This window comes from Nicotiana tabacum, chromosome 10 (assembly GCF_000715075.1).
Source record: "Nicotiana tabacum cultivar K326 chromosome 10, ASM71507v2, whole genome shotgun sequence".
Classification (NCBI taxonomy): Eukaryota; Viridiplantae; Streptophyta; class Magnoliopsida; order Solanales; family Solanaceae; genus Nicotiana; species Nicotiana tabacum.
The window spans coordinates 77,798,273-77,813,132 of NC_134089.1; the positions used below are offsets into that span (position 1 = coordinate 77,798,273).

At 39.2% G+C, this 14,860-nt stretch overlaps 1 protein-coding gene across 1 annotated transcript; it reads right to left on the reverse strand.

The window, feature by feature from the left end:
- Positions 1-10,366: 10,366 nt before the first annotated feature.
- LOC142165186 (uncharacterized) lies at positions 10,367-10,867 on the reverse strand. Its single transcript, XM_075223797.1, has one exon. It carries the CDS (start codon positions 10,865-10,867, stop codon positions 10,367-10,369), a length of 501 nt encoding a protein of 166 aa, XP_075079898.1.
- Between the last annotated feature and the right edge of the window lie 3,993 nt (positions 10,868-14,860).

The following is a 14,860-nucleotide window of genomic DNA, read 5'->3' on the forward strand; positions in this document are numbered from 1 at the left end:
TCTTCTAAGCTTTGATTTGGACAAAATATTTATCCCTGTTTCAAACAAAGAAAACTTGTGAGTTTATCAATATGGTGGTTGCTTTGTGGCATTGACTTTGAAGGCAATTGCTCCTTCACTTCCCATGATAACTTTGGTTTCAACTTGAAAGACCTTGCCACTTTATTGACTGACCACTTTCTCTGTCACCCTTATCACAGAAAATACCTCTGATCCGTTCAGACCCAATACCTTTTATCTGTTGCATTGCTCATGAATCGGCATCTACCAAACCTTTGGGTTTCACATGATCCCCATGGTATATTGATTATTACCAACTTCAATGTACACATTGTTCTTTCCTGATTTAAATCACTAGCCTTGGTTTTGAGGTCTATTGCTCCATCACTTGCCATGATAGCTTTGATTTCTGCATGGAAGATCTTGCTTGTCACTGGTTTACCACCTTTTTTGTCCCTTGTATTTCACATAGATCCCAACGCATGCTGATTGTTACCAACTCAGTCTGTATGTTGTTCTTCCTTGACTTAAACCACTGGCCTTGGCTTTGAAGTCTATTGCTCCCTCGCTTGCCATGATAACTTTGATTTCTGCATGGAAGGCCTCGCTTGCCACTAGTTAACCACTTTTTGTGAATCTTTTCACAGAAAATACCCTTAATCTATTCACCTAACACCCTTCATCTGTTGCATTGTCCATGAATTGATATGTACCAAACCTTTGTATTTCATAAGGATCCCAAAGCATGTTGATTATTACCAGCTCCATGCGCTTGTTGTTCTTTTCTGACTTATGACATTTCGATGTGTTAGCCAGACCCCGTTTTGTGCAATTGGATAGCCGGTGGCAAATTTTGAAGTCATTTCTCACTTATTTTGACCCAACAGACTCAGGAAGAGGAAGTAAATAAGACAAGAGGAACAGAGTAAAGGACAAAGGAAAGAGATGATTCTTAACAAGAAAATTACAAAGTAGAAACCTATTAGATGTGGATACCAACTCTAATGACCATGACATGCACCTGTGGCCTATTCTATTGAGCAAGTCTAATGTTCAACTCCTGGTATACCCCTAAACCGTGAAACTGGGCTTCAATGCTCTGATTATCCAATTCGATTCACAGTCCTTATTCGACTTGTAATGCCCGAAGGGTTTTCACCATCAAGCCTCTCTCATTTTGTTCTTTCTCTCAACTTACTGTCGCCTTACGATGCCCGCGAGGGTTTTCACCAATAAGACTCTCTCATTTTTATTTCTCTCAGCTCCCGTCGCCTTAGGCTGCCCATGAAGGTTTTCACCTCTAAGACTCTCATTTTATTTATATGCTTGGACCAGAGTGCTGCCCCTGATATGATTCACATCTACTCGCTTGACTTGGCATCTCTCGAAAACTGGTCGGAAGGTCTTTCATTGGACCGTAATGTGGGCTTTGGATGGGGTTAGGAAGAAAGGATATCAAAGGCTCAAAACAATTTGAATGGGTTCAAAATTACAACTTTCGGAATCAGATTTCCTACCACAACCACCACTTCTGCCCCAGTTTCTTTGCTTGGGGACTTTTGGATTTTTATTTTGATGAGACTGAACCGTGAGGCTGCCTACGTATCCTTAAAAGGAATCAGGTAGAATGTAGTTCATGTCATAGGAATTGCTTTGTTGTTGTGATTTTTCTTTTCTCTTTTCTTTTCTTTTCTTTTCTTTCTTCCTTTTCTTTTTTTTTTGTTGTTTTGTTGTTTTTTTCTTTCTTCTTTTTCCTCTTTTTTTTTCTTTTTCTTCTTTTCTCTTCTTTTTTTTTTGTTCAATTTTCATTTTTCTTCTCTCCCTTTTCGTTCTATTCTTTTCTCCCTTTTCTTTACTTATCTTTCACGCTTGTGTTTCTGATCTTTGTTACTGTTTCCGAAAGAGGGGTATGAAAGAAAATAAATGAGGCTCAAAGGGGTAATGAAGGATAAGGTGTTTAGATAGCAAAACAAAATGCCTTCGTCATTCCAATCTTCAAAACATGCCAAGTACAAATAACACAATTAAATAAACCAAGGAAAACAATCGTAACATCTTTTGATTGTACCAGACTTGATAACCATATCTACATATTCGCCTTCTACATCTGTTAAATATAAAAGCACTATTGGACAACACTCTCACCCTCATTACCACGAACGACTCCTGTCAATTTGGGCAAATTTGCCTTTAGCTTCAACCCGATACGGCATGATGCATTTTAGTAGGGTTTTCTTTACGTTCTACCTGCCCCAGTTTCACACAATTCGGGCTGGAAGTGATCTCAAAATGCCTTTACTTATTTCCCTCAAATGTCCCTATCATCTTAAAAATTGTTCCATTGCTTCATAACTAAACTGACTTTAAGACCAGGCCTAGAATTTTGCATGCATGTCATGTCACTAGAACCAGCATTAGACAAAAGACAAAATGAAAGGATAGAAAAGAACTAAACAAAGAAAACGACTGGAAATAACAAAAGACAGGACATTGCATTAGACAAACGGTGAAACGGTTCGAATAACAAAACAAGTAAAACAAACTAGGATACAACCCTGGAACAAACCTAGACAGCACTAAATGAGATATTACGACTAAAGGAACTAGACAAAATAAAAGGATAGAAGGGTTTGAGTCACAAGACAATATCCGGATTACAACCCTGAAATAACCCGGACAACAGAAATGACAACAAACTAAGCCACCAAAGCTCCTCCCTGGCTCACCAAGAAAAGAGCATCTTTCCAATCCTCAAACTCAACATCTTAGACACTGACTTCTGCATCAACAATACTAGGAACTTCACACGTCTTCATCACATTATTCTTAAAAAATTGCTTTTGGGTTCCTTCCGCCGGCTCATTCTTAAGATCAACCTCTAACAGTGCTGAAAGATTAGTAGCATGTGAGCCTCCGAGGCTCCCAGAAGAATTCTCACATTCCTTTTCAAAATAAATCATACCCACCATATGCGTCTCATTATGCACATGCGATGGACTTTGGCTGGTGTCTCTTACATCTGGATTTTGCACGACAATGTCTCCTACATCAATAAGCTTCTGAATCGCATTCTTTAGATTCCAACACTTCTCTATGTCATGCCCCGGGGCATCTGAGCAATATGCACACCTTTGAGAAAAATCAAACTTCTTTGACAGGGGGTTCGGCATTTTTATTTGGATCGGGTTCAACATGTCCAATTGCTTCAACTTTTGGAACAAACTGGCATATGACACTCCCAATGGGGTGAAAGGCTTTTCTTTTTTCAGAAACCTCTCATTCTTAAATGCTTGATTAGGCCGGAAACCTGATCCAGGGGGTTTTCGATAGGCTCGTGGGGGTGGATAGGCATTTTGTGGAGCGGGGTACTGGGAGAGTGATGTACGACTTTGGGAGTTCTGTGGAGAGAAGTGGCATTGGGGATGATCACCAGGTGCATCAGGATATCCATGCGGACGATGTCGAGGCTGGAAGTGTTGACCGGGAAAGCCCATCGGATCATCTTTTCTGTTTCTCTTTCTTCCACCCAAGCTTACTGGGATGTTCTGAATGTCTTTCGAACAACTCATGATTTTGCCTGACTTGATTCCCTCTTCTACTAGCTCCCCCATTTTTAACACATCTTTGAAAGGCTTTCCCAAGGCCGGGATCAAATGACTGAAGTAGGTGGGCCCTTGGGCTCGTAGGAAAAGCTCAACCATTTCTTCTTCACCAATCAGGGTATTGACTCGAGAAGCCTATTCCCTCCATCTGAGCCCAAACTCTCTAAAGCTTTCCTCTGGCTTCTTTTCCATTTTAGATAGGGAGGAGCGGTCTGGGGTAACGCCTGATCTGTACTGAAAGTATCGAACAAAATCTTGAGCCATGTCTTCCAATGTAGCCACTTACCAAAATCTTGACGAATATGCCAGTCCAAAGCTGCCCCAGTTAGGCTCTTACTGAAATATGCCCTCAACAGGACATCTTTCTCTCCAACGCTTCTCATTTCCCTTCAATAGACCCTCAGGTGCGCTACCAGATCTCCACACCCATCATACAAGTTAAATTTTGACACTTTGAACCCCGCGGGCAGGCGAACGTCAGGGGACACAGACAGTTCTTTGTAAGCCATGCTACCCTGGTTTTCCCTTCCTTGTTTGTTCTTCAAGGATTTTTCTATGCCTTTCAGCCTCCTGGGTATCCCTTCTTTCCCTTCTCTTCCTGTAAACCTTTCATTTTCAACATGAAGCTTATCCCTAGGGCTCTTCTTGTATGAGTCAGGACCCTTGTAGGCAACCTCTACAGGGTAGTTTTGGTCATGAGCTTTGAGTGGATATTCATTGTTGGGAATAGTAGATATGACAGGAGGGCACTTTTGGGAAAAGATAGTTGGAGGACGAGTGATGGAGCCGCTAGGGTGGTTGGGAAAGTTGTGATAAGCGGGTAGATCTAGAGAGTATGGAGGATCATCTGGCATTGTGTCCGGAGTTTGGGTAAGGGCAGCATCTAGGAAGCTAGGTGGTGGCGGGGGTGGTGCCTTCCCAGTCATCCAAGCCTGATACATGTCCGCCATGTGTTGTCTTAACATCTCTACCTCTTCAACCAACCCATTGTCCTGTTCAACCAACTGCTTTCGGGCACCGGTATCAACCAACTCAGTTCTGTTGTTGTCTGTCATTGCCTTTTGACTTTGTATTGTAGAGAAGAGTTACCACTTTAAAAACCACAAACCAACCACCCTTCTGCTATGAATATAACAAAATGAGGCCATCACGTTAGCGTTAGAGCATTTAACAACAAAAATATCACATTGCGTGCAATGCACCTAGCCATAATTAACGGTTCTAGAATGACTTCGAGGGTTATAAGGTCACTTGGCATCATCCCAATTTGTTCATTTCAACCTCCCTTTTCTTTGCTTTTCTAGCACTTGCTTGATCATTTTCCTTCCTCTTTTTTTTCTAATTATCACTCTTTTCTTTCCTCTTATTTCTCACGTCCCATAATTTCACCTTTTTTTTCAATCCGCTAGGCAAGCGCCTAGGGCTAGTTTTTTATTAAAAATAGAAAAGAAAATACAATTATTAGGAAATTGTTATTGTCTTCCTTCAATGAAAGGAAATAGACTTTGCACTCTAATGTAACGTACTATCAAAATTGAGCATAATACTCAAATTGATATCACATTATGCCTACTAAAACTTTGTAGTTGTCAAAACAGCCCAAGTGAGTCCATGTCGATGTTGTATCTCCAGTCCAAAGCGTCTCAGTTCTAGAGTTAAATTTGATTTGCGTAAATAGCCCATTTTCAGCAACTTCACGTCGACTCCACAAATTTGGTAGCTCGGTACTGTAGCATAAGGCACTGTAGCATTCGGTAGTGTAGCATATGGCACTGTAGCATATGTCAATGTAGCATACGGTTACTGTAGCAAGCTAGTACTGTAGCACCTGATCATGTGATGTCCCCTAGAGATTCCCACACTATTGAGGGGGCCAAGGTCCTTGGCATTTGCACCCAAAGTAATGCACATGCCTACAATGTGCTTGTCTGCATTATCAACTTCATTTTTTGGTATTTGAACCCATGATTCACATGCTTTTGCTCCTTTTGATACATGAGTTTGTATTTCCAAAAAATAACCAGCATCATGCTAATGTCTTGATGTCCTTTCCATGTGCTGCAAACTTTTCCATTGCATTTCCAAAAGAATGCTGGTGCAAACTCCCTTGTTACTGTCCAGACATCCTTTTGCACCTGCTTCTTGTATGTCCCCTCTCTTGTAGCTCCTTGACCAAGTACTCTCCATATCTCTCGTTAATTTGAGGATGTATGTAGTACTATGCATCATGCGTGCATATGGTTCCAAATGACACGCTTGGAATAAAGAAAAATAAAGCTTTGAAGCCCATGATGCTGCGTGCACTGTATTAAAAATACAAACGAAGCCCAGTACTGAATTTTCCTATGATGCATCGTGCATTGTAATAAACTACTAGCGTGTGTTGTATCCTGGAGAAAAGTGTTCTGCATAAACATGCATACACACTGCCAGCAGCTCGAATTAGGTGTGCTCGCACAACACCCAAAGTTACTAATCCATGCGTGCATGCCTACACTTTCCAGCTTTGTTCTTGTAAATTGTAGCCATGCTTCTAAGCTTTTCATTTGCATCGATGACTCTTTTTAAGCATTAGTCTTGTTAAGCGTTACATTGCCAAGCCTTTGTTTACCAGGCATGCCATGATTCCTCTGTCCCCATATCTTAGTGTTTGTAGGTAGCGTGAATGAACATCCATCGTAAATTGCTCCTTTCGATTCTTACTCCAGTTATTGTCCTTGCTTTCTCGACAGCGTTGCCATCCCAATGTACTAGCACACGACTTTCTGCATCCATGCATATGCCATGCGTTCCCCTCCAGAAGCGTAAGAAATCATGCTTGACCATATTCCAATTCATTGTCCAACTTTCGTTACACTGCCAACGAGCAATTGCATGTCCCATTTTTTTGTTGTCGAATCCCCATGCGCATGCCTTCTTTCCCATGTGTATGCCAGCGTGCATTTCCTTTTTTGAAAACAGGCGTGCATCCCTGTTGGAATTTAAACTGTTCTCCCAACTGTTGTAGCTCGTCGACTGAGTAATCTCCAGAACCCAAACATCTTGAAGCATTCATTCATATAGTATTTCTAGAAGCATGCGTGTATTCCATGTCTCTGATTACATCCAGTTTTGTTATCCCAATGCGCATGCCTTGCGCATGCCTTCATATTTTCTCAAGTTGTTGGACGTGTGCTTACAAAAAAGCTCGAATTTTGCTTCTAACGATGACTCCTCGATCCCATGCATTTGTATTAAATTAAAACTCCAGGCATACCTGCCTTTGTCGTTCCTTTTGTCTTGATGGAAAACAAGACATTCCCAAATCATGGCCCATATATGCGTTTTAATTCTTGGCTTTCTGAAAGCATAGGATAATATACTCGTAGTGGCACCTGCACGATAGAAAAGATAGTTAGAAATACCAACCATTATATCCTCCTCCCTTAGGATTTGAATATATTGCTCGATTAAGTTGACATGGCTCCTGCTCTTCCTTTTCTCTTTGCTTCTTATCTCCTGTCCACCTTCACCCTTAGACTTGGACATTGCAGCTAACCTCCTTCCCTGTGCATCTAGATGCCAGAATTGTTGGCATTCTATTTCTCCATGATCTAAAGCATAATTAGCCAAGTGATCTGCCAGCTTGTTGCCCTCCCTGTGAATATGAGTAACTGTGTAATTGCCCCCATTCATTAGTTGCATCATTTCCCCTACCTTCTCAGATATGATCCATGGTGGTTTCCAGATCCCATCCATTATCTTTTTAATAACATTGAGTCAGTTTGAAGCCATACATGAGAGTATTGATGAAATCTGCAGAACCTTAGTGCTTCTACCATGGCCTTCGCTTCAGCTACTGTGTTTGTTGTCTCCTCAATCTCCTTCCCTACTGACTTGACTATGTCACCATTTTCATTTCTTATACAAAAACCTATTGAGCTCCTGCCTGGATTTCCCCTCGATGCACCATCCGTATTAACTTTTAGCCATCCTGCCCTTGGAAATTCCCACATGACTTTGGTAACCTTAAGTTTAGGAGTGAAATTTTCCATCATAGCTAATATATCTTGCCATTTGTGAGGTACCATGTCCATCCCAGGCTTTCTCACTTTCACCAATGCCTGGAGATTTGATGAAACTTGATAAATCACCCTGCTAGTTGTCACAGCATCACCATACTTCATACTATTTCTTCTTTTCCAGAGTTCCCAGACTACACATGAGGGGAGTGCTTGCATTACTGGTTTGAGCCTTAAGCACACATTTGCAGTCCAACATTTTGTGATTGCTTGGTGCAATATTAATCCCTCCACAGCTATTCTTGCCCTCGATAGAAAATACTTCCAAGTTGTCCTTGCAGTTTCTGATCTAAAAAACAAGTGCTGAAGAGATTCTCGTCAGGCTGTACACAACACCAATATTTTGATGACATGCAGTAGCCTACCCTTTTCAAGAAATCATCTAAAGGTAGCTTTTCTTTCCACACTTTCCACATGAAAAATGCTATTTTAAAAGGCAGTCCCTTTACCCAAATCATCCTATAAGCTATTCTTGGTTCGTCTCTTCTTCTCGTATAATCCTATGTTAACTTAACACTAAAATATCCTCTTGTTTCCAGCATCCAACAAGGCATGTCAAGAACCTGCTACGGTGAAGGTGGTTTGATTTTCTCCAGAATATGTACTGCTAAGTCTTCAGTAAGCATTTCAAATAGCCTGTCCACATCCCACTCACCATCTAAGGTAACATCATGTACATTATGTACAGTTTCATCAATGCCAAAGTCCTGAGGAACTAAAAAATATAGTGCCCCAAGACCTGTCCAGTTTTCAAACCAAAATAGTGAGGATCCCCTTTTTGTTTGCCAAAAGATTTGATGTTCAATCAGATCTCTGCATTCCAACATTTTTCTCCAAATGTGAGACCCCCTTTTCCATGGAACAATTACAGAATTCAATTTTTTACAGTATTTTTGACATACGAAAGAGCTCCATAGGCTTGGTTTTGTTTAAAAATTCCACCACAACTTGCTGAATAATGCCTTTGCTACATCATGCAGTGACCTGAAACCTATTTCTCCTTCCTCAACTGGCATGCATAAGGTATTCCATGAAGCCCAATGCCTACTAGTTCCTCCTACAGAGTTTCTCCAGAAAAACTGAGCAAACAATTTGTGCAACCTATTTATCACATAATTTGGAGGGTTTACAGCTGATAATAGATGCATAGGCATGCTTTGTAGTACATGGGATATGAGAACTGCCCTGCCCCCTACTGATAATAACTTACCCTACCATGATTGCAGTTTGTCCATTACCTTAGTAATTAGGGGCTGATAGTATTCCAGCTTTCTCCTTACATAAAATATAGGACAGCCTAGATATATGATAGGAAAATCATTCCTATGAATGCCTGTGATCCTTTCCACCTTGTTGACCACTTCCATGTCTATTAAATGATGCAGGTACACAGCTGATTTGGTGTTGTTAACAAGCTGCACAGATGCAACTTCATATGTATTCAGCACTTGCATAATCAGCATTAGAGATGTTTCATCTGAGGATGAGAAAATAATCATGTCATCTGCATACGCCAAATGATTGATCTTTGGACTCCACTTTGGCATTCCAAATCCACAAAAATACAGGTTAGTATGTAGTGCATTGAGATCCCTAGATAATGCTTCTGCTGCCAAGATAAACAAAGTTGGAGATACAGTATCACCTTGTTTTACTCCCCTTGAGGACTTAAAGAACCCAAGAGCTTGACCATTGATTAGAATAGAATACCAATTGTTTGAAACTAATCCAAAGACAATCCCTATCAACCTTTCTGTGAATCCCATCTTTCTCAGTACCTTGGTTAGGAATAGCCAAGATAATCTATCATAAGTTTTGGTCATATCTAGCTTCAGGATGACATTAGGTCCAGCCTTAGTTCTAAGCCTAATGTCAGTCACTATCTCCTGAGTTAGAAGGATGTTTTCTACTATATTCCTGCCCTTAACAAAACCTGACTGTTCCTCCGATATCAGACTTGGGAGAAATTTCACTAGCCTTTCATGTACCACCCTCGATATAACCTTATTTGAAAAGTTACTGAGGCTTATTGATCTTAAATCAGAAAAAGTGGTAACTTCTTTTTTCTTTGGTAGCAGAACTAGGTTGGTGTGTGTTACACACTTGGGTAGCTCATGACCATTGAAAAAATCCCTCACCATGTCGTACAAGTCATCCCCTATTATGTCCCAACAAGAATGATAGAATTTGCATGTCATACCATCTGGCCCCCCAGCACTATCACCATTAAGTCCGAGTACTGCCATTTTAACCTCCTATTTTGTTGGCTGCTTAATCAATTCTACATTCTGCTCAGTGTTAATCAGATTAGGAACATGCTCTACGATATCAAATGATGAAGGAGTAGCTGCTTCTGTGAACTGTTCCTCGTAGAATTTGATAGCCTCTTCTGCAATTTCTTGTTCTTCTTCAATCCAGGTTCCTCCACTATTTTGAATTCTGTTAAGCTGAAGTCTCTTCCTCCTACCTCTCACTTGTGTGTGGAAGAACTTAGTGTTCCTATCCCCTTCCTTGAACCAAGTCATGCCTGCCTTTAGTTGCCAATATTTCTCCTCTAGTGCAAGACATTTGATCAATTCTGCCTGAACCTTTTGTAGCCTTTCCCTATTCATCCCTGTAGGATTTGCTTCAAATTCTGCTTCATGAACCATCACTACCTCCTCCATGCTTTCTATATTTTGGAAAATATCTCCAAATGTAGCCTTACTCCACAATGAAAGGGCCTTCTTTAATTTTTTTTGACTTGTGATTAAAAAGAATATAAGGATTTGCACTGAAATCAGTTGTCCAATTCTCTTTCACCACATCTTTAAAAGTCGCATGTTCCACCCAAAAATTCAAGAACTTAAAAGGCTTTTTTATTGGTGGAGTCTCAATATCACACTTCAGATACATTGGACTATGATCAGAACCAGTCTTTGACAAATGTTGCACCTCTATTCCTGGAAATGTTTGTTGGAACTCAACATTGGCCAAGCATCTGTCTAGCCTTTTGAATATACAGTCTTCCTCTGCTCTCCCATTCCACCATGTAAATATGCTGCCTTTAAATCCAAGGTCGAAGAGATTGCAAGTGTTGACGCAGTGTCGAAAATCATCAATTTCATTCAATGACACAAGTAACCCACCAAACTTCTCTTCTTCGTCCCATATTACATTGAAATAACCTCCTACAAGCCATGGTGCATCCATATCTCTCGCCATTGCATATAATAAATCTCATAATTCTATCCTCTCAATTGCATCACATTTAGCGTATATCAATGTTAGGACAAACTCCACATGTGATTCTGTATGAAACAATCATAGTGTTAATTGTTGCACCATATTGTACATAACAGTCACCTCAAACACCTCATCTATGAAAGCCCAGATCTTGTTGGAAACATTTGAAATTGCCTGTGCAAGTCCTATCTTGTTTCTGTACCTTTCCAGTTTTTTTGCTTGTTCCTTTGGCTCCATTAATCCTACAAATTCATAGTGATTTTGCCTGTGCATTTTTGTCAACCTTTCAAAGTCCTGTTGTATGTTGACTGACCTTATATTCCAAATGAGAGCATTCATCACTGATTGTTGGATTTAGTTAGCATTCTCCTTGTGCGCACCCCAGCTTTTGGGGCTGCAAAAGTATCTTTTTGTTGCTTCTTCTTACATTTTGCTGCTGATTTTGCCTTTTCCACTTGCGTCGGTGATAAGTCACCTTGCCTTGCAGCATTCATAAGGTGTTGGGTAGTTGATTCTTGATCCATGTGGTATCCTGATCTACCAGGTTATTCTCCTTCTTCATTGTCTTCCTTCCCTCCTGATGTAGCTCCAAATGCATTCTTTTTAGGGACCAAGGTCTTCTCTTCTCCTCTTTTTAACAGCTGCAATTGGTTTTTCTCCAATGTAACAGTAACATTTACTATTTTTGTTTTTTGTTTTTTGTTTTGGCTATTTCTCCTTATCTGTTGTGTTGTGTCCTTGTGGGTCTTCTTGTGATTTCTGAAGTTTATCATCTTCTGTTCCTCCGGGATCATTTACCTCTAGGCCTCTTCCTTCATAGTTTCTAATTTCAATGACTTCTGCTATCTGATAATTTTTGTTGTGCTCAACATTTTCTGATCCTCCCTTTATTAAAAAATTACCAGTTGTATTGTTGTCATTGGCATGGGGCTCTCCATTTACACTTTGCTCATCTTTTTCTTTGTCCTTCTCATTTGGTTCCTCATCAGCTTGTGCTCCTAGTGGTACTTCTTTCTCCTCTGAATCGAATTCCCTTTGTGCATCCCATAGCCTGCCTCCACAGCCTTGCACTCTTTCTTTAAATGTAGACGATTTTGACCCTTCTGCTTGAGAATTTGGAGTTTTATTAAGTTCTTTGTTCACTAATGTATCTTGTGATGGGATTTCCTGGCATGATGTATTGATCTTCACTATTCCATCTCCTGTTTTATCCTTGAAACTTATTTCTACCCATTGTGCAATATCTTTGTTTGCTTTTGATGCCTCCTTTCCATTGACTAGACCATTAGTCGAACCAATCCCTGATGAGTTAAGATGAAAAAATTGTGCTGCTGGATTTAGCTTTCCCTCATTATTGACCATATGTTTTGATTTTTGCTTTGTAGATGCTTGGTTATGAACTGTTGGACTGTTTGTTGTTGCATTAGCTGCCATCATTGCCAATTGATTAACAGGTTCTTCCTCTTCATCCATCTCTTGTAATATTGCAAACTTGTTAGCTACTTGAACATGATCATTATTTTCATTGTCTACTGCCACCAATTCCTTACCACTGTTGCTTTGTGCTCTTGCTTGTCTATCTACAGTACTTGTACCCTCCTTGTTCTGATTGTTTTCAAGCTGCTTAGCTGGTGCCATCTCCATTCCATTATTATTGAGACTAGTATTTTGATTTACTACATTTCTAAGTCTATTGTCCTTCACTTCCTTCCATTGCTCTTTTGCTGTAACATTCACATTACCCACGACCTTTCCACTAGATAAAATCATTATAGGCTGTGAGTTCCTTATGTCCTGCTTCTTAGCTGTATCTGCTTGGTTAGCATTCTCCTTCTCCACATATAGTTCAGGGTGTATCCTCCAGCATTCAAATTGATCATGCCCTTGAAGTTTACAATGTCTGCAATATTTAGGCAGCATGTCATATTGAATTCTCACCCATTCAGTTCTTGTTGTTCCTTTAGCTTCATTGAATATGTCCATCCTCACCTTTTTAGGCAAATCTGCAAGTAGATCAACTAGTACCTTCACCCTAGCACAACTAGGTCTAGTTTTATTAATTGTTGCCATGTCTAGATGCATAGGTTTACCTACTGCTGTAGCTAGAGAAAATAGACATTCCTTCACAAAAAAGGTTGGCAATAGACCTGGGAATGAAATCCACGCCATTGTCTTGGGTGTTTCTTCATTTGCTCTAAACTTTGAGTCATAAATCAATGGCCTAAGCTGATATTGATAGCCATCTCTGTCCTTTATGTAATGAGTTTTTGATGAGAAATGAAGATAGTCATGCCTTAACGTCATTCTAATCAAAATATGTCTATCCCTTAGAAATCCAATGTTACATTCACCTTTAATTCCGCATTGAATTGGTATTATCTTACGCAGTTGTTGAATTTCTGGGCTGCCATAAGAACATTTACCAACTATTGCATATTGTAATCCTTCAATGATATCCATCCTTTCTACTTCTGCTTCTATGAACTGAATAACATGCTCTCCATTCAATATTGTAGGTAGACGAATGGGAATTGGCTCAACTTCTTGTTGCTCCTGCATTGCAGCATTTAAAGTGCAAGGTTTCGGAATTTTGGAGTAATCCATCGGCTGTTTGTTGTTATTTGTGTTCCCTGATGTTTGTGCAATGTTTGGAGGAGGTTGTGTAGGCAGCGCAACCACCAAATGTGGCTGGCCACCTGCCTGTGTGTCCATAACAGTTGTAATTCTTTAGCACTTTAATTACATGACAAAGGTGCAGCAGCTTTGCAAGAAAACGATGCTACTGTAATTCGAATTAGCTTCACATTACTTACTGCTTATTGCTGTGAATCCAATTTCACAGTCCAAACTGTAAAAACAGTAATTTCGATTTAAAATGAAGCTTAGAATTCAAACCAATCTTAGAAGAGAAGAGAATACTTTCATGTTATCAAAACAAGCTGTTGTGCTGAAAGGTAATGTTGGAATTAGCTGAATCGTTGAAATTGAATGAAGAACACTGTCTGCTACAGTAACTAGTGAAAATGAAATTAAGATCTACTAAAATTGACTATAGATCTGAAGTTGAAACCAATTGGGTATTATTCGTAAGGAAATTATGTATCTTTTTTCACCAAGTTTGGTTAGTTCCACCACCGGATGCCGGAGTTATGACCGGAAAATGATGACGAAATTACTATTCTTTATCTTCCTAGAGAGAAGGCAGAGTTTTATCGATAATTTTTCCTTTTTCCCCCTTTTTTTCCTTTTTTTAACTTTTAAAAAAAAAGTAAAATGATTCTATCAAACCCTATGTAGGTTGTTTACGTATCATGACGCCGCATGAATCAGATCTTTGCGTAGTTCTGGAAGATCGGGAATAAAGTAAACAAACTGACATTTTTTTTACCTTAATGACTACTCTGATGAGAAAAAGAACTAAAAGAATTTGAATTTTCTAAACTGAATGTTCTATAACCTATTCCAAACTAAAGCTGAACGAACACATATTTTTTCTCTCTTTTGGAAACAAATACTCTATGGAAATTATTAAGGGAAAATCGTAGAAGAGAAAAATATTTTTTTTATGATTTTGTTTTACGAAGAAAATCTAAAGAATAAACCACAGAAAAATATTTTGAATTTTCATTTGATATCTTGACGCATGATTTCGAAACAAACAAGAAAAAATATTTTTGATTTCAATTTTGATTTCCTAAAAGAGAAACTCCGAAAATAAATCAAAGGTAAAGTATGTTGTCTTTTTTTTCTCTTTTATGTACAATATCCTAAAGAAAATAAAAAGAATTGTTTTTTTCATTTTTCACTAATTTCCCAAAGAAACTTCTCAAAAGAAAATCTTTTTAGATTTTTAATTAACACCTTAAATAAAGCTTTTGAAGAAGTACTAAAAGAAAATTCTCTTTTTGTTTTGGAATTTTGGTCCTAATATACTTAAAGGAAACATAAAAACAATTCATTTTAAGTCCTAGA